The 20,877-nt window shown below is 43.1% G+C and overlaps 1 protein-coding gene across 4 annotated transcripts in view; it reads left to right on the forward strand.

Annotated features, from left to right (window-relative positions):
• Window positions 1-20,877, forward strand: part of RGS22 (regulator of G protein signaling 22) — a 142,503-nt gene that overhangs the window by 97,190 nt on the left and 24,436 nt on the right. For all 4 annotated transcript variants that reach the window (XR_015869380.1, XM_088442686.1, XM_088442688.1 and 1 more), the window contains exons 19-24: window positions 575-733; window positions 2,467-2,535; window positions 3,001-3,162; window positions 13,946-14,125; window positions 16,487-16,645; window positions 19,444-19,560. Coding sequence is in view for 3 of the 4 variants with exons in the window: in XM_088442686.1 (XP_088298812.1) it covers window positions 575-733; window positions 2,467-2,535; window positions 3,001-3,162; window positions 13,946-14,125; window positions 16,487-16,645; window positions 19,444-19,560 (846 nt within the window). In the remaining variant the exon portion in view is untranslated. The remainder of the gene's footprint in view (window positions 1-574; window positions 734-2,466; window positions 2,536-3,000; window positions 3,163-13,945; window positions 14,126-16,486; window positions 16,646-19,443; window positions 19,561-20,877) is intronic.

A 20,877-nucleotide genomic window follows, 5' to 3' on the forward strand; every position in this document is an offset into this window, starting at 1 on the left:
CTCTAATATTAAACCATCCACATTATATGTTTTGGGTTTTTTTTTAATAACATTTTGCTTTTCTTCGATTTTATGATTTTAATGTAAGAACTTAATTGTCTTTTCATTGTTTTCTTACAAATTCATGAAGATTCAACATAATAATTAAAATTTACAATCTTCAAAGTCACATTTTATCACCACAAATCTTAAGCCAATTTTTTTTTTTAGTTTTGTTTACCTAAAATTTTAGATAAGCCAAAACTTTCATAGCATTTTCCTCAGCTTCTACTTCCTTTATACCACATGTTCCAGAATTGATATAGAATAGCGGGTCAAGTGGGCCTGGACCAATTTACCTAGAATTCTCAAAAACATTCCAGAAATTGTAGTTGTATTGCCATTTCCACAAATCATGTTTTTATGACCTATTCTCAAAACTCCAAATTATGTCTTTGTGACTCTGGCAGTAGCACTTTTTTTTTTTTTGTCATGTTCTACATTTGACATTAGTCTTTTTACCATGTGTTCAGCTGTTCATTAGAATGTTGACACCACCATATATGTTAGTGATATTTGTGTTACTGATCCACAGGTCATGCTGCTAGCTGGCGGCTGGGGAAAGATTATCCATGATTGCCTCTCGTTACCTGCCCTCATCGAAATACAGAAATATGTGAGAATGAGGATCGAGAAGAAATGGCTTCCTATGTACTTGTCAACCCAGGAATACAGAGAACGGCAGAAGCTGCAGGTGAGAAATGCAGCTATTTCATTGAGGGGAATGTAAAGCCATGGGGGTATATTTACTAAAGTGTGGGTTTCTAGAAGTGGAGTTGTTGCCTATAGCAGATTCTACTTATTTATCCTACACCTTCTAGAAGATAGAATCTGATTGGTTGCTATCGGCAACTACTCCACCATAGAAACCTGCTCCCATGGAGTAGATTTATCAGTATTTTCCATATTTATGTTTAGCGATCTAGGATTTAATCAGTCTCAGACCTGCTTAAAAATACTTAAACAAAACCAAAAAAAAAGAATTATAACAGCAGATTTTTTTACTCTCAACATCATCTATGAATGGAAATGTACAGTACCTTAACATTATTGGGCATGGACAGGACTGTAAAAAACCCTAAGTGTCAGGGTTGCCAATTGTCAGTAAATCAACTGATTGTCAGTAAAAACTAGTGAAACTTTCCCAGATGTGTGAGAAGTATGATTTTGAAATGGTGCAGGGTTGTAATCACTTTGGGCTTGATGCAGAGTGGAACGTACTCTTGTAGGCGGAGAAAATATGGCGGGGTTTCGCGCTGCACCTGTTCCAGACTTGAGTGCACGTAAGTACAGAAGATTCAGAGTCATCTGTCTATGGATGACATCTACTCTTACTGAAGAGGTGTAACTGAGCCGTTAAAGGGCGTTCTCACGTGGGCAAAGATCATTGAGGGCGTAACGACAGGACTACGGGATATGCAGCTTTGGACATAAGCGTAAATACGCCTGTTTGCAGTGGAATCAGTGTCACCTAGAATAGGGTTAGTGCAAGTGTGCACGGATTATGATGATCACTAGCAGCGAACCAAGCCTACAGATAGGGAGCACACGATGCATACAACGCTGCACATGGGCAAATATACCTATGTATTTTCACGCATGCAAATTCCGCCCAAGTCTGCATTAGGCACTATGTTTAATATTCTTCACGTTGATGTCTTAGTAGATGCTGCATTTCTTGTTCTCAATATTCCCTTTTTTATGGTGTCACAAAGTGTACGTAGGGTCGTACAAGGAAAGTTGCAATTAAACTCGTAATCAATACAATATATTCAAAGCGACTGTACAAGGGGAAACTCAATCATGGAGATTTCTGTATAATAAAGTGAGTGACATAACAGTAGCATTAAATGATACTGTGCCCTGGGAAGGGCGGACCGAAGCATCAGTGCCACTGAGTGGGAGTGTCCTGGAGATAAGGATAATGCAGGGTGAATGAAGAGGATGGAGGGTCCTGCTTGTTCATTATACAGTAGGGGAAAGAATCTGCTTTCAATTTTGTAGCGTCATAATAATGTGTCAGTAAAAACTATTTTTTAGCTAATAGTATTTTTTTTTTTTAAGATTATCTTGAATTGGCATCCTTGCTACTCTTGCACCGTTGTTTTTTAATGTATATCTGTTGGTCCTGATTAGACCCTGGAAATATATGTTAGTGCCGGTTCTGTAAAATAATGGAAGGGGAATGGAAGGAGGGGTTTTGAAGATATGTGCTGTTTCCCATTCTGTGGTTGTGCTTCTGTGCTGGGTAAGAGGCTTGGACAGGTTGGTGGGTGGGGAGATGAGCGGCCTAGAGGTGCAGGAGTGTAAATGATGGCCTGCCAAGGGACAGGTAGGCCCAACGAGTGCATATTTGTGGTGCTCCTCCGTACATGATCCCTGGATTGCATATTGAATACTTACGCGATATATCTGCTTTATCTCCAGTCACAGGTGAAGGATGTTGCAGAAGATGTCACTTTTCAAACAAGCAAAAAGAAATTGGGAGTATGGAAGGTACGATGTAATATATTTAATGACTGTCCAGGAATTCCCTACTCATCGTGTATGTGATTGTAATTTGTACTAAGCACATATTCCGGTTTAGAGGTTGCTCCAAAAGTGCCGCACCAGCTCCTTTATAACTCTAAACTGGTAGCCCGTACATGTTACAGTTTATATCTGCGGGACATGTCCTATAATTATCCTGACAAATATGTATGTTTAAAATATTCCTATTTCTGAACAATTCTTGAGATATTTTAAGTGTCTGATACAGGTACCCTAGTACAAAACAGAATGCCTATGGGGGAGATGTATGAAACCTTAGAGAGAGATAAAATTGAGTAGGTACACATTGCTGATTGGTTGCTATGGGCAACTGCTCCACTTCATCTCTCTCTCTCTGAGGTTTGATACATCTCCCCCATGGACAGATAATTGTTTATCATGTAATAACTCAGTTGAGTGCTTTCATTTCAGCACCTAGACAGCAAGTGGATCTCATCCTCCAAAGAAATTATCGCCTTCCGTAAAGCACTGTTGAACCCTTTTACAGCGAGCCAGTTTCAGCGCTTTATAGCTCTAAAAGGGGATTTTTTTGAAAACGGGCTGCTTTTCTGGCAAGAAGTGCAAAAATACAAGGTATCATGTCACCATAATTATTTATAAAAAGTTTAGTAATTTAAATATATAGACAGCGTATAGGATGGTTTCACAAAATTCCTAACATGAATGTGTATAGTAAAATGAATATTTATTAAAATACACAAATTATCAAATGAACACAACATGTAAGGATCGCCATATGATTAAATGCATACGTATAAATCTAATAGTAGCCAATCTGGAAATGATAGTGTTTATCACCAAATAAATGCTTCTCTAAACCACCATAGACACATTAGTCAATCAGGAAAACGTTGCAGTCACAACAGCAACATAAATAATATAAAACCAGCCTCCGTTCTAAAGTAGAGGCTAAATTCAGATGGATACTTTTTATGAACAGTTCTTATTCAAAAAGCTCGGAGGGGCTCAGGATGGTGCAGTCGCCTAGATGTGTCCGACTCCGAATACAGGAGGATGTTTACATAGATTTCCAATCGCTGGAAGCGGCCGGAATTGCGACCACATTACAGTATGTGCGATTTAGAATCAAGCCCTATGTATAACTCAATAGCAGTTTGCTTAACTATGCTGTGAATATACAGCAGTACAATTGTGACAAAAAAAATCTGACTCCATCACCTGATAATGCTTAGTGTCCTTTGAGATATACAGTCAGGTGCATAAATATTGGGACATTGACAGAATTTTCATATTTTGGCCTCTATTCACCACCACAATGGCTTTGAAATGAAACAAACAAGATGTGATTTAACTGCAGACTTTCAGATTTAATTTGAGGGTAATTACATCCAAATCAGGTGAACGGTTTAGGAATTACAACGGTTTCTATATGTGCCTCCCACTTTTTAAGGGGCCAAAAGTAATGGGACAAACTAAACAATCCTAAATCTAACTTTCACTTTTTAATACTTTGTTGCAAATCCTTTGCAGGCAATTACAGCCTGAAGTCTGGAACGCATAGACGCATAGACATCACCAGACGCTGGGTTTCATCCCTGGTGATGCTCTGCCAGGCCTCTACTGCAAATGTCTTCAGTTCCTGCTTGTTCTTGGCGCATTTTCCCTTCAGTTTTGTCTTCATCAAGTGAAATGCATGCTCAATCGGATTCCAAAAGAACAGAATATGACACAAGAGCTGTGGCGCTTTATATGATGTTACACAAGTTTAACTGTGCAAATGAAATATCTGTATACATAAATGTGTCTAAATAACGTCCTGAATGGTAACTTTCATGTTGAAAATTTTTTTCTTTGATGAATTGGCGTACCCCAACTCACTTCTTCTCAAAGGTTGTGTAAACATATAAAGGTATCTTTCCTTATGAACAGTCTTTCAATGTAAACACTTTTTGAAAAGTCGCGTATCAAAACTCACACTGTATGGTATGAGTATAATCATATAACGGTTTCTTTCAAATGCTCATCTGGAATTTTCTTATGAAATGTGGGGGTACGTACCCCAACTTACGTGGAGTGGTGAAATAATAATCCTATAAAGGTTTCTTTATTCTCCCCGACACTTTAGATCCTCCAAAGATATAAACCCATAAATTCCAGGATAGAAAAAGGGGTTTATTTAAATCAAAGTTCCAAAACAAGTTTCCACAAAAAATAAATAACAATAAAAAACTAAAAGGTGCACGTGAGGCACCATAGAAAATACATACAGTCCAAAAAAATAAAAAACATAAAAAGAAGATAAAAATTAAAAAATTCCTTCTGGTAGGGTTACTCACACCTTCAGTAATATGGACATATTACGGAAGGTGTGAGTAACCCTACCAGAAGGAATTTTTTCATTTTTATCTTCTTTTTATGTTTTTTATTTTTTTGACTTTTTTGGACTGTATGTATTTTCTATGGTGCCTCACGTGCACCTTTTAAGAATAAGATATTGGACTACTGGCAGCTGTTTGTTGCGCCCTTAAAATAGCATCCTCTTTCTTCAATCGGATTCCCATCAGGGGATTGACTTGGCCATGGCATAACATTCCACTTTTTAGCCTTGAAAAACTCTTTGGTTGCTTTTGCAGTATGCTTCGGGTCATTGTCCATCTGCACTGTGAAGCGTCGTCTAATGAGTTCTGAAGCATTCGACTGAATATGAGCATATAATATTGCCCGAAACACTTCAGAATTCATTCTGCTGCTTTTGTCAGCAGTCACATCATCAATAATTACAAGGGAACCAGTTCCATTGGTAGCCATACATGCCCACGCCATGACACTACCACCACCATGCTTCACTGATGAGGTGGTATGATTTGGATCATGAGCAGTTCCTTTCCTTCTCCATACTCTTCTCTTCCCATCACTCTGATACAAGTTGATCTTTGTCTCATCTGTCCATAGGATGTTGTTCCAGAATTGTAATGGCTTTTTTAGATGTTGTTTGGCAAACTCTAATCTGGTCTTCCTGTTTTTGTGGCTCACCAATGGTTTACATCTTGTGGTGAACCCTCTATATTCACTCTTGTGAAGTCTTCTCTTGATTGTTGACTTTGACACATATACACCTACCTCCTGGAGAGTGCTCTTGATTTGGCCAACTGTTGTCAAGGGGTTTTTCTTCACCAGGGAAATAATTCTTCTGTCATCCCCCACAGTTGTTTTCCGTGGTCTTCAGGGTCTTTTGGTGTTGCTGAGCTCTCCGGTGCGTTCTTTCTTTTTAAGAATGTTCCAAACAGTTGATTTGGCCACACCTAATGTTTTTGCTATTTCTCTGATGGGTTTGTTTTGATTTTTCAGCCTAATGATGGCTTGCTTCACTGATAGTGACAGCTCTTTGGATCTCATATTGAGAGTCGACAGCAACTGATTCCAAATGCAAATGTCACACCTAGAATCAACTCCAGACCTTTTACCTGCTTTAATTGATAATGAAATAACGAGGGAATAGCCCACACCTGTCCATGAAATAGCTTTTGAGTTGATAGTCCCATTGCTTTTGGCCCCTTACAAAGTGGGAGGCACATATAGAAACCGTTGTAATTCCTACACCGTTCACCTGATTTGGATGTAATTACCCTCAAATTAAATCTGAACGTCTGCAGTTAAATCACATCTTGTTTGTTTCATTTCAAAGCCATTGTGGTGGTGAATAGAGGCCAAAATATGAAAATTCTGCCAATGTCCCAATATTTATGCACCTGACATATATATATATATATATATATATTATATATATAATATATATATATACATTTTTTTTTTTTAAACAGACCGATGCATTTATTCACTTGAAATTGTCATTTCTTCAGAGAATGATATGACTTCCGTACCTTCCACACTTTTTAGCATTAAGTAACAATTATCCTAATATCCCCAGCTAGGTTAGGATGCTATCAGCATCAAGACTTACACTCACCTCTTGTGTAATTCCAAAGGGAAAGAAAACTTTTTGGCAGTGCAGGCAGGTTCTAATGCTTAGTGGGATTATGATGAATTTAAACATAATTAATAAACTTCAATATTCCTATAGCATAACCATATTGAAGGCCACTTTCAATCAGTGATCTCATTAAAGTATCTTATATGATTGTAGACAGCAGGTGTCCATACAGGCTGACAGACCACTATAACTATGACAAGTAGGGCCGGGTTTTATGAGGCGCGCATCAACATTTCTCACTTATTCACACTTCTGTGGCCTTATTTATGACCACTTGGATGATGTGGGAATATTATTCTTCAAGAACAGTCTGGACTTAGAGAGCCCATACACAGTATTATTGAAGAGCCTCTCCCTCCAGTCACACAAAGTGCAAATATGTCTATATGACCCTCAGGACATCTCATCATTTCCACCTTAGTTTAATGCCATAGTTAGGGATTTTGGCATTGAGAAGTGTAAAATGATCTAAACCAAATCCAAGACTTTCCTGATGATTCAGCACAGCAGACATTCCCTTGTATGTACCTACTGTACACTTACAGCATGCTCAGGGCAAGTAAACATAGAAACATAGAATTTGACAGCAGATAAGAACCACTTGGCCCATCTAGTCTACTCCATTTATAAACATATTGTTACCTCAACCCTTATTGATCCTTACTTCTTCTGAAGGATATCCTTATGTCTATCCCATGCATGTTTAAATTGCTCTACTGTCTTAGCCTCTACCACCTCTGATGGGAAGCTATTCCACTTGTCCACTACCCTTTCTGTGAAGTAATTTTTCCTCAAATTTCCCCTGAACCTACCACCCTCCAGTTTCAGAACATGTCCTCTTGCTCTAATACTTCTCTTTCTTTGAAGAATGGGCCTGATTCAGACCCACTCGCGAGCGGCTGTCCGCTCGCAAGTGGGTCGATGTTATGCACTGAGCATGCGCACGACGGAGGGAGCTCCGTCGTGCGAATGCGCCAGACGCGACGAGCGAAGGAAAGTCCTTCGCTCGTTGTGTCCGATCAAAGGGGGCGTGCTGTCAATGTTGATTGACAGCACGCCCCCTTTGGTGGGCGTGCCGGGGGCGTGCCTCCCTGACGGGGGCGTTCCCACGGGAACGCCTCCCGTCAGAAGCCGGCCCACTGACATCACTAGTGATGTCAGTGGGAGTGATTTTGGCTCTGATAGAGCCAAAATCACTCCGGAGCTTGCGGTTGAAAACCTCAACCGCAGGCTCCGGCTCGCAATTTCGATGGTCGCGATGGTCTCGACCATCGCGGCCATCACAAAGCACGCTCGTATAGCCTGTGGGTGGTGACCCACAGCTATACGAGCGTCCAGGAGGACGCTCCATGAAAATGGAGCCCGGCCCTCATTCAGAGCGTGCGCTCTGCTCAGAGCGTACGGCTCTGAATGAGGGCCAATGTCTCCTTCCTTTACCTTGTTAAAACCCTTTATATATTTGAACATTTCTATCATGTCCCCCCTTTCCCTTCTCTGCTCCAAACTATACATATTAAGATCTTTTAGTCTTTCCTGGTACGTTTTGTGGTTTAGACCTTGCACCATTTTAGTTGCCCTTCTTTGTACAGTCTCTAATGTATTAATATCCTTCTGGAGATATGGCCTCCAGACAGGGCCGGCCCGAGCCTAATATTTTTGGTAAGCGAAGATACATTTTGGCGCCCCCCTGGCGGAATTTGCACACGCCGAAGGTGCGTGCACCCGACAAAGCAAAGGGGTATGGTCTCGTGGGAAAAGCCATAATCCCGAGCGCCGCACCGTAATTTCAATCATGCTGGATACATGCCCAGCGCTCTGGAGATGCTGGGTATGCTCCCAGTCCCTTTCTCCAGTCAATATATGCCGCATGCATGCGCATGTCATCTATTCACCATTCCCCTTCTGCACTGCCCCCATTAGTAGCGGCCCCAGTTGTAATGCCCTGGCCGCTGTAGTAGTGCCCCGAATTGGCAGGTTTGCTTTTATTCAGCGATATAAAGAAATGCATGTAGATTATTAAGGTCATCGTTAAATTTGTCACAAAGTCTGATCAGTAGTGCTGGTTCCTTGCTATCCAGTTACTGTATCCTGCATTTTTGGTGGATTGTAATTGGATTTTGCTGACGTAACCTTGTACAATGCCCACAGTAGTAGTGGCACTTGCTCATAATGTCCACAGCAACAGTTTCTGGATCTTCCTTGCTGCCTGCCCTGACCTGTAATTGTAGTATGACCCTTCTTGTCTGCCGCTAGCATTGTACTTTAGTCTGGTCACTATCTTGTGCCTGCTGTCTTCAGTCCATCACCTGGCGTGTACACATAACACCACTTGAATGGTTTTTATGGTGTTATATCCCTTACACTGGGGCAGATGTATTATAGCGGCACTTAACGTGCCGCTATAACGCTTCCTGCTTCGGCTCTTTACCGATGCGAAGCAGGAGGCACTACCGATGAGATGTATGAACATCTCATCGGTCGGAGAGGGGAGCGATAACTCCCCCCTCTGGCGCTACCCACTAGAGTCCGTATTCGCATCAGCCTAGTGCTGATGCGCTTTGTGTCAGTCCCGGGCGGCTCCACGGAGCATGCGCGGGATCTCGAGCTCCTGCGTGCAGGCCTGGAGCCGGCAGCCGCCGCAGCAGGGACAGCGCTGTCCCTGCTGTGGGGATAGGGCAGCGACAGGCTGTAGTTGTCGATATCGACAGCTACAGCGGGCCGAACGGTCAGGGACCTGACCGTTCATACATTGCCCAGGCTACCGGCGCTGCTATCTTGTAGATAGCAGCGCCGATAATGACAGGGGCGCATAGCGCCTCTGTCATTTACCGCCCAACCCCCTGATCATACATCGGGGAGAAGCGGTATCAGTAGGGAGAAGTGGTATCAGCGCACACAACGTGCGCTGATACCGCTTCAGGGCTTCTTACATCTACCCTACTATTCTGAGCTAATAAACCCTTATAATCTGAAGGTCTGGCGTCTGGGGCATCAGAGTAACGGTAAGCACATAAAGCTATATGGGAAGGTTGGCTGCTATACGCAAAGGCCTCACAAAATGGTTATAGGACGATCATTAACTCTCTATGGATATTGCCCTTAACAGTGCATCACATCTAGTGACATCAGGAAGAGCCTAGTTCTGTGAGTTGTTGAATATTCTCAGACTCTTTTATTCCAGGTGGGTACTCTGTATGTGAAGTCTGCTATATCACTCTATGGGGCCCATTTATCAAAGTGCATTTGAGGTAAAGTATTTACCTCAAATACTAAGTATCCCCCGAATGTATGAAGGTGGGACTGCAGCAGGTATCTCCGATACCTGCTGCGATCCCTCCATTGCCGCCGCCAGCCGCCTCCCCCATAGGTTTCTATGGGGGATGCGATGCTGCCAAATGTATCAATATCGGGAATGCGAAGCATTCCCGATATTGACCCCAGCAGCTAACGCTATCTGAAGATAGCGTTAGCCGCTGTGTCCTATGGGCACTCACGGCATTTCAGCTGGCGGAGGAATCTTCCAGATCCCTCCGCCGGCAATGGGCGCCGCTCATGTGCAGTCCTCGGGACTGCGCATGCGCAGCAGCCCGGAATGCGCTCTGGCCACATCGCAGGGACGGGCTCTTTTCGGAGCCCGTCTCCCTGCATGTGCCGGGTCATACATTCGACCGGTATGATCGCATTTTGCAATGCGATCATGGGCGGTACTGCATGCCCTGATCGCATTGCAAAATGCGATCCTTAATAAATGGGCCCCTGTGTTCCGATGGTTACCTGCGTGCAGGCCCCGGAGACACAGGCAGTCATGTAGTACCATTTATGTAATGCAGCACTGGTCACAGCTTTCCAGCCAGACACGTCTTCCACCACCATGACCAGTACAAGAGCTAGGCTGGTCCCAGTACTGCGTGAGGCACTGTGTATACACCCAGCCAGAGGCCCCTCCTCCCAGGGGCATGCTGGGAACTGTAGTCCCTTACCTTTTCTCACATACGTAACACAATGCACAGGCAGACAGCAGCACATATATAACCCCCCTGCACCTGACCATGGTGGTGGCGGCGCAGCAGAGGAGGAGCGCCCCCTGTCAGTGCTCCGTGTGGAGGTAACGCGCCTGCACACGCAGGATATATGTGAGTGACTCTAGGCTGCAGTCACTGGAGGAGGAGTGGCAGCGTCCTGTCCATCTCCGCCTCCTCCAGTGACAGTACGACTCCGCCCACGCTGCAGGAAGCCGGGCGCCCGCTGGTAAAATCTCAGCGGGCGCCTGGAAAATGATGCCTCCCTGAGGCGGCCAGGGGGGGAGGGAGAGAGAGGATTGTACCAGCAGAGGTTTCTGGAGGAAGGATTGTGGCGGCAGGAGGGAGCGCGAATCAAAGCGCCCTCCGGTGGCTGGCGCCCTACGCACATGCGTAGTTGGCGTAACGGGCGGACCGGCCCTGCCTCCAGAACTGAACACAGTATTCGAGATGAGGACGTACCAATGTCCTATACAGTGGTATTATCACTTCTTTCTTTCTGCTACTGATTCCGCTCCCTATACAACCAAGCATCTGACTTGCCTTCCTCATTGCTTTGTTACACTGTTTGCTTGCCTTTAAGTCACTTGAATAGTGACTCCTAGATCCCTTTCCTCTTCAGTAGTTTCCAGTATAGTGCCATTAATACTATACTTAGACTTTGCATTTTTGAGACCCAAGTGCATGATCTTGCATTTTTTGGCATTAAACTGTAGTTGCCACGTTCTTGACCATTCCGCTAGTCTACCTAGATCATCGATCATTTGTTTTACCCCTCCTGGTGTGTCTACCCTATTGCATACCTTTGTGTCATCTGCAAAAAGGCATAGTTTCCCTTCAATACCATTTGCAATGTCATAAATAAAGATATTAAAAAGCACTGGTCCAAGTACAGATCCCTGAGGTTCTCCACTTGTAACATTTCCCTCTTGAGACTGCACTCCGTTTATTACAACTCTCTGTTTCCTATCCTGCAGCCATGATCCTATCCATTCAACTATCTTTGTATCCAATCCCATGCTTTCCAGTTTATTTAACAGTCTGCGATGTGGAGCAGTGTCAAAAGCCTTACTAAAGTCTAGATAAGCTATATCTATGGCCCCCCCTTTATCTATTTCCTTAGTCACCCAGTCAAAAATGTCAATAAGACTTGTTTGACATGATCTCCCCCCAGTAAATCCATGCTGTTTGGAGTCCTGAAAATTGCTGGATTTTAGATAATCTACGACTCTCTCTTTTAAGAGTGTTTCCATCAATTTCCCTACTGCTGATGTAAGGCTTACTGGTCGGTAGTTGCTTGTCTGTTCCTTGCTTCCACTTTTGTGCAGTGGGACAACGTTTGCTCTTTTCCAGTCCTCTGGAATTACTCCAGTAGCTAGTGACTGGTTAAATAATTCTGTTAATGGTGTTACCAGCACCCCTTTAAGCTATTTTTTATCCTTGGATGTATCCCATCTGGCCCCATTGATTTATCCACTTTCAGTTTTGAGAGTTCTGTTAGGATCTTCTCCTCTGTAAATGTGCTTGTTCCTACCTCATTTTTCTGATCACACCTGCAACGTAACTGTGGCCCCTTTCCCTCTCTCTCAGTAGTGAATACTGAACAAAAATAATTATTAAGATGATCAGCTATTACATTGTCTCCCTCAACAAGACTCCCACTTTCTGTCTTAGTCTTTTTATTCCACCTTTTGTTTTTCTCCTTTCGCTTATAGGGCCTGATTCAGAGCCGGTCGCTATTTGCGGTTGTTCGTTCAACAAAAAGGGGGTGGCTATTCAAATGAACCATTCGCTCTTTGCGGTCTGTTGACGCCTCTATGTCTGAACGAGCGAACAAAACTTGCGGTTGTAATTTTGAAAAAGACGCCCCCTGGCCGCTCGCATCCTACGTCATGTCCGCTATTTATTAGATTAATCGAGTACATCGAACAGCGTATGAACTGCTCGCTATTCTTGTGGTTGGTGTTTGCTACCACAAATTTGCGAGCAGTTCTGGCTATAAAATAACCCAGTGACGTGGTCAATGACGCTCCAGTATTAATTATTCACACCCTTAAAACGCCCGTTTTGACCTTTAAGCACGCCTGCGTTCTGATTTCCACTCCCCGTTTTCAAGCACCTTCCCCCATTACCACCCACATACTCCTCCTCCTGTCACTCATATTAGCAGACATTCGCTATTTAGCGAACAAACGATTTTCGGCCGCACTGACTGGTTCGCGCATGCGTATAACGATCCGTACGCATGCGCAGTTGGGCAAACATCGCTCGGAGCGAACGAGCGGCCGCTTACGAGCGGCTCTGAATCAGGCCCATATACTTAAAAAAAAGTTTTGCCCCTATTACCCACTGACTGTGCCATTTTCTCCTCAGCATTTGCCTTTGCACATCTGATTACTTTCTTAGCCTCCTTCTGTTTTACAAGATACACCTTTGTCTTCATTATTTTTCGTCTGCTTGTATTTCCTAAAGGCCATCTTTTTTGCTTTCACAATACTTGCTACCTCTTTCCCAAACCACACTGGCTTCCTTTTCCTTTTGATACAAAGGTCTGTGCCTTTAATATTGCACTTTTTAAATTTTCCCACCTCTCCAGCACTCCTTTTAAGTTCCTCCACTCTGCCAAAGATTCGCTTACACATCTTCCCATCCCTGCTAAATCAGCCTTCCTAAAATCTAACACCTTTGTTTTTGTATGGGGTGAGTCAGTATCTGTCTTTATTCTGAACCATACTGCTTGATGATCACTGGATCCCAGGTTTTCACCCACTTTTACATCAGATATTCTGTCTCCATGTGTAACTAGGGGTGTGTGAGTGGAGGCTTGCAGGGTGCCTGGAATGGTACCCTGCAGCCTGTCCATAGGATGCCCAGACACTACTCATCTTCCTGGATTCCTGGAGCTGGTGGCCCCACCCTCTTGGCATGATGTTGTGATGTTCATTACATGTCACAAGTCTATAACTGTTCATCTTTAAAACATAATTCAACCTATCATACGTTAGATGGCATTATTAGTAATGCAGTTGGTGGTTTGCAATGGTTTTGTGAGTGTTGTAAAGACAGAAAACTCCAAAATAAAAGTCATGGAGTCCTTAGAACCGGGATTTGCCCAGTGAGGCACATTAGCAATAACTTTTATCCCACAGTAGTGTTCATTCTAGCACCCTGCACCAGTCACAACCCGTGCAGTTCCTCTTTCCTGCCTGTGGTGTTGCTCTCTGCTCTGGTGCTTCTAGCACACTCGGCACCAGAGCAGAGAGCGACACCCCAGGCAGGAAAGAGGAACTGCACGGGGTGTGACAGGTGCAGGGAGCTAGAATGAGCACTACCTCGGCAAGGGCATGTTTAGTAATATCATTACTGGCTCTTACATATCTTTCAGGATTTGTGTCACTCGCATTGTGATGACTCCATCATTCAGAGCAAGATCACCGCTATCATCAACTGTTTCATCAATTCCTCCATTCCGCCAGCTCTACAGATTGACATTCCTCCGGAGCAGGCGCAGAAGATTATGGAGCGACGCCGCGATCTAGGGCCTTATGTGTTTCGGGAAGCGCAGGTCAGGCGGTGGTTGGAATTGTATTACTCTATACATATTATTGTCGGTGTAAAGTGTAAACTTAATGTAGTACAATGTTATGTTATCCATTTCTTGCAACATCCCAACCTATTCATAAACAAATGCACACAGTCCATATTATCCTTACAATCACAATTTGCCCCATGTAATTATTAACAGAAAACAATATTGGTATAAAGAAGGCCTGATTAAGAAGCTCACGCCATCCTAGGCTAATACACTGTAGCACCTCTACCACCCCCCCTTACAAAAGTTGTTTACATTCGGAGACACAACAACAGTAACATTTTTTAAGAGAAATATATATACAATACAGGAAGCATTCCAGAGACAGATATACAACACATAGAGCATTCCAGAGATCCATAAACAGCACAGGGAGCAATTTGGAGATAAATGTACATTACGGAGAGCATTCAGAAACCGCCCTACAATACAGAGAGCCTCTTAGTGATTGACAGCCCACAACACTGGTTTGCCTATTGACCATAAATAATTTGTATTGATCCATATATTACATCCAAAGGTTGAAGATGCAGTCACGAATTCCAAATCGCTTCCAAGGTTGTCATCCAGTGATGCATATGTAAAATAATGATAAAGGGACACAATAGTGTAATACTGGTATAAATATACACCCACACACGTGTCTGGATGGTATAGATGATATTGGCTAAGTCCCAACAGATCTTTAGATGACAAAGTATCACCACAAGCTGTATAGCACCCAGGTGTGGTCCTCCTATGTATTTTACTTTTTTATAAAAATGATGGGTTGCATTTAAATATCGCACTATGGCCCTCATTCAGAGCCGCTCGCAGAAAACGAGCACTCGCTCTGAATGAGGGCTTCCGCTTTTTTTTTTTAATGCTGGCCGCTCGCTAAGCTGTGAGTGACCACCCACATCTTTAGCGAGCGGCCAGGTGATGGTCGCGATGGTCGAGACCATCGCGACCATCGGGGCTTGCGATGAGACCCTTGTGGTAGGGTCTCGTCTGCCGCAAGCCCCAGTGAGCTTCTGGCTCTAATGGAGCCAGAAGCTCACTACTAACATCACTCATGATGTCAGTAGGGCCGTCCCCAAATGGCAGGCGTTCCTTCGGGAACGCCTCCATTTGGCCAGCTACCCCCCTCCCCGCCTACAAAACGGTGCAAGCTGTCGATCAACATCGACAGCAGCCCCGTTTGTAGCGAGCCCCGGTGCGAGTAAATTTCTCTCTCGCTCCGGGGCTTGCGCACGCGGCGCGTGCGCAGTGCCCCACCATTGACCCGCTTGCGAGCGCATAGGCGCTTGCGAGCGGGTCTGAATGAGGGCCAATGATTTTTTATGTTTTTATTGACGGATTAAAAAAATTGCCATATATGCAACATCTGACAGCAGAGCGTAGATATCTGAAGTGAGTTTGCCATCTGCTATTTAAATATAAGCATACATGTAAATCATCTTACATAGTGTGACTATATCATTATCATTTCACCACTCCTGGGTGTTATACAGTTTATGGTGGTACTTTGTCATCTGGAGATCTGTCATCTGCTGGCTCTACTCTAATATTGTGTTATGTTTATCAGGCGCCCACCTGCTTTGGGCATTACTGTTAGTTACTGTACACAGGGGGAATAAATAGGTCAGTTTATTAATATAAAACTGTAAGGATTATATTATCTTTTTTTTTTTTATCACTGATCACCTGTCCCTACAGTTTTTCAATAAAATGGGGCGATACTCCGTCAATACTGGTCCAGAACGTTAAGGGTTAACTTACCACTTTCCCTCTCCATTTTGAGGGGATATAAAAATATAGAACATTGAAAAAATAGTTTATCGAAGTAATAAAACTTATTTTTAGTGTATTTTCCCCTGCGATTGGGATAGCAGAAACGCGCTGTGCCCGGTATACTGTGTTGTGCTTTGCATGCCAAAGTTTATTTCCAGTGAAATACAAGAAATCTCTGCTGTCCCCAGTAGTGACCCTTGATGTTTAGGACACAGCGCTATGGCTGACAGAATCCCGGGCAATAGAGCTTTTTGCCCCGATGATTAATTTGCTCCTCAGATTATGGGGTAGATTTTCTAAAGATTCTAGAAATGAGAAATGGAGACGTTGCCCAATCAGATTTTAGCTATCATTTCTCTAATGCATTCTGGAAAACCATACATAGAATCTGATTGGTTGCTTTAGACATAACCACCCGTTTGTCTATTTCAGAAGCTTTAGTAAATCTACCCCTTAGACTGGCCAACATGAAAAAGTGCCCATTGCCACAGATTCCAAAAAGTCTAAAAATACAAGCAGGCCCCACTAACCGTGTGTATGTGTGTCTGTATTTATACTCAGATGACAATCTTCAGCATTATGTTCAAGTTCTGGCCTGAGTTCTGTGACTTCCGCAGCCAGCTTACAGATGAGAAGATTTTGCCGTTGCTAGAGAGGAAGAAAGCAAAGAGGACGGAACAGATGAAAAAGAAAATGAAAGAACAAGAGAGTCTCGCCAAGGTCAGAACGCCTCAGCCCCCCCTCTGTAACGTATCTTCAGTAAATGTCAGGGATCTAGGGCATGATTCTGACTCACATTGAATGCAAACACTTCTCCATACGCCCGCTGTGATAGGAATGTGAATGACATGCAAACGGAATCCCAATGCCACGATACATATGTGACGTCCTAATGCATCTGTGTGATCGCAGCGCCCCGCTCTTCCGTACACGAGAACCGCCGTCATCATTATCATCGGCAACTTACCCCTACCCCGTGGGTAACTCTGACTAGACACCTATGGCGAACCCCGACACACCCAGGAAACCGGAAGTACGTTAGCAAAGATGCGCATACACCTCGCAACGCACGAAATATCGCTGCATGTGGCCACATTTGAAGTTGCATGAATTCTGAATCAGGCCCATAGTGTATACAGACAGAATACTATTACATAGACTGTTATACAGCAAACAAACACTACATTGTACCTTCAATGACTACAGTACTCGGGTATTTTTCCTATGGTACTTTTGAGTCATTCGGAAAGTACAATATCCATAAACTGTCCCTAAATGAGACAGAAAGGTACATTGTATTAGTAGAAACTTTTATATAACTAAAAGCCATCTGGTCCTGACTGTATTTCTATATTCCAAGTTTTAATAACGTCTGGGATTTCATGGAGACTAGTAATTGAATTATATTGGGTTTACGCTGATCTCTTACTGAACTTGGGAACATTTCAATTGTAGAACAAAGCCATGGTTAATTTCTTTCACTAGATACACTCATTATAGAAGACTCTTTGAAGAGCTGCCTTTAGTTATTAACATTTATTAATAATAGTTACTTATATAGCGCCAGCATATTCCGGTGCGCTTTACAATTGGGAACAAAACCATAAAAGAACAATAATAAAATAAGACTGGGTAATAACAGACAGACAGAGGTGTATGAGGGCCCTGCTCGCAAGCTTACAATATATAGGGAAATTGTGTGCCAAGGATAGGTGCACTGTCTGTAGGACTTGTCCTTGCAGACTTTTAAAGATACTAGTATGCCCCTGGCGAACATATCTCCAATTTGAACCCAGAACATACGTACGGAAAATGCTTCGCTAGATAATGGCTAGATCATACAGTATGTTAATACGACGAAATCGGGTAATAAAAGATGGGTGTGAAGCATAACCGGCTAAGCCACGCCCTTATATGGTTTTTGGTGATTTTTTATTGTAACATTTCACCAATTTGTAAGTGCGATGATATATTTGGTATTGCAAGCTGAGCCCCTATAGATGCAAATGATGATGCCCTGTTGCTCCGCCTCACCGTCTCCCAGCCTCCCGCCAATCAGCGGCTGGCGGAAAGCAGAGAAAAGAGGCGTTGCTTTCGAGGTGCAAACCCGGTGCTGATTGGCTGGGATTTGCGAGCCTGGAATCAACGTGCTGGAGAAAGTAGGTGAGGGAAGAGCGCCCCCTGCGGCAGCAGCCTCACGTGTTGTGCCGCCTGCGTGCCCTCCCTCATTATGTAATAGCTATGTCACGCAGCCAGGTGGCCAATCAGGAGCCGAACTGGGCAGAACGTAAACAGTGTACACATGGCTAGGATGCCGAGTCCATGTGACCACCAGTAGTGCATGAGAACAGCAGCCGGCAGCAGTCACCGATATCCCGCTTCCCCGGGTCACTGCCGGCTCTGTGTTCTGGTAGTTTTCTTGACATTTTAAGGTTAGCTGTACCAAAGCATTTATTATGGCTTTTGTCGTTTTTTTATCAAATTTTATACAGGTTTATTCGAAAGCCTGTCATTTATTGCTGATTGAAATCTGTCGCAAAAGAATGATATGAATATCTTACTTAGTCTTTGAGATATTCAAAATCAAAGAGTGTTCCAGAGAAAGGGACTCACTAAGCAAATTATATACAGTATATATATATATAAGATTTGGTAGATATCAAGTCCTAACCATGTCTATACACAGACCTAGGTGTGAGAGAGACATGTTCTATGGTAAGATAAAGTTACTAGAACAAATATGGGCTGTTAAGACAAACATTTGTAACCTGCATCCTCCAATGACACACGTGCTGTGATCGCGGTGGGATAAGCCAGCGTGTGCCCTTATTATACCGCAACATTGCATAAAGTGCTCATGTGAACGCACCCTCTATTTACAGTGATTACTATGATGAAAGCAGAAATCTGGATAGCGCAGGACTTTTAGGCCTCAAAATATTCACTATTGTTCTGATTCTGAGTAGCACGCAGACTCGGCCGCAGCTACTTATTTTACTGTGTCTTATGCTGCGGCTAATTTCATTAATACTGAGATGCCCACCGGTAGCGCCTTGTGGTGGTGCAGCTCCGTCTCAACATCGATGCTCCATCGGACACACCACCAAAACTTCTCCAGCCAATCATGGCCTCCTGTGTGAGTAGTTGTGCGTTTTTGGGTGGGGCCGCTTACAGCGACACGCCCGCATCTGCTTAGTCACCCTCTGTTATATCCTAGGAACACCCACTGAATTCCACAGACCGTGCGTCCGGTTCTGTTCTGCGAGTCTCTGAGCGCTAACAATCAGGGCGCATACACAGACTCAAAACATTGGCAACCTGCGTGCGGCACCGACACAGCGTGCAAATTATAATCAGGCCCTAGATCTGATGATAGGAGACACAGGCGCATTGGTGTAGTGACATTATATGGTGATTACACATTGCTGTAATGACTTCATTCATACTTTGGTGTAAAAAATAAAAATCTGTATTTTCATCATTCCTCCTCTGACCACAGTTCTTCTCTACATTTGCAGCAGCTGCAGGAAGACGCGAAAAGGAAGGGGTCTTTCTCAGACATCTACAGGGATAATGAAAGCGCTTACAGTGAGAAGTTATTTCCTCTCCGCGAAACGCGTGGGCACAGCAAAAATGTGCGTAATCCATATTTTTCCAAGATTAAAGCCACTACTGATGGAAATTTTATGACAGTAGAACGATGATTCTTGATGATTCTGTTATGCAAAGTGTGTTTAGCTAGAGAGGCAAGAAGCTATAGCGCTTTATTATTTTAAATACAATTTACACAACTGTTGGACAACTAAAGATGTCTGGTAGTTATAACCATGTCTATCAACAGACTGAGGTGAGATAAGTATGATGGGAAGTGTATGAAAGTACTAACTGCAATGGATCTGTACCCTGTAGCATCCAGTACACTTTGTCTTTGATCAGTGTGTTGTAAGATAGTGTCGGCACCAGATGTGGTGGAAAGGCATGTGTGTACATGGTCGCTAATAACAGGCTCATTGGTTTTGTGTCAATATTTCCTTGTGGCTGTAAACACGTTGCTGTCATTATTTGAATTATACTTTGCTGTCAAAAAAGAAAATAGTACTGTATGTGTTTTTATTGGCATGCAGTCATTATGCCGACATCTTGGTCTGAATGTCGACTTTTTTAACGATGACAGTGGAAATGTTGACATAGATATTATTGACATAACGTTGACACTGTGACTGCCGACAGGTAAAATGTTGACAGTCCGTGTCATTATTAGGATTAGGGTTTAGCAGGGTAGACACTGGGCGATATATCGGCCGTTCAGCCGAACGGCTGATATATATCAAGAGTGTATATGAAAATATAGAACACCGCACAGATTCTGCTCGACAACCACCCAAAGAATACAAAATTTATGTATTGTCTCAATGATTTGCGTGTGAAGGGGGTGTGCTAACTACTACCATTATTCATATATACAACAGAGAAGGAGAAGAGGTCGTATATAGGTGCACCAGTCGGGTACTTGTGTAATTAGTTTTAAAACATAACTTTTATTAAATATACGTTAAGACATACAGCCCCTCTAGAGATTAATAAACGGCGATGTATTAAAATAATATAGATTTAAGAAAGAAATAAAATAATGTGCTAAGGGTCTTATCACTTTGTTAGGCAGATTTATATTAGTAGAAGTTCTTAAATCAATCATTCACTATATAATTGTATAATGTTATGGTTCAGCACAGTTCTGCCAGGCTAATAGTGATATTCTTGCTAGAGTCTGATTGTATCAACCTGTTGCAAGTTCAGTTGATTCTACAACGTCAGCAACTATACTGTACAGGTTGAGTCTCCCATATCCAAATATTCCGAAATACGGAATTATTTTGGCATGACTGAGATAATGAAACCTTTGATTTTTGATGGTTCAATGAACACAAACTTTGTCTAAGGCACAAATTATT

This window comes from Taudactylus pleione, unplaced genomic scaffold, assembly GCF_031769625.1.
Source record: "Taudactylus pleione unplaced genomic scaffold, aTauple2 ptg000314l, whole genome shotgun sequence".
NCBI classification, from domain to species: Eukaryota; Metazoa; Chordata; class Amphibia; order Anura; family Myobatrachidae; genus Taudactylus; species Taudactylus pleione.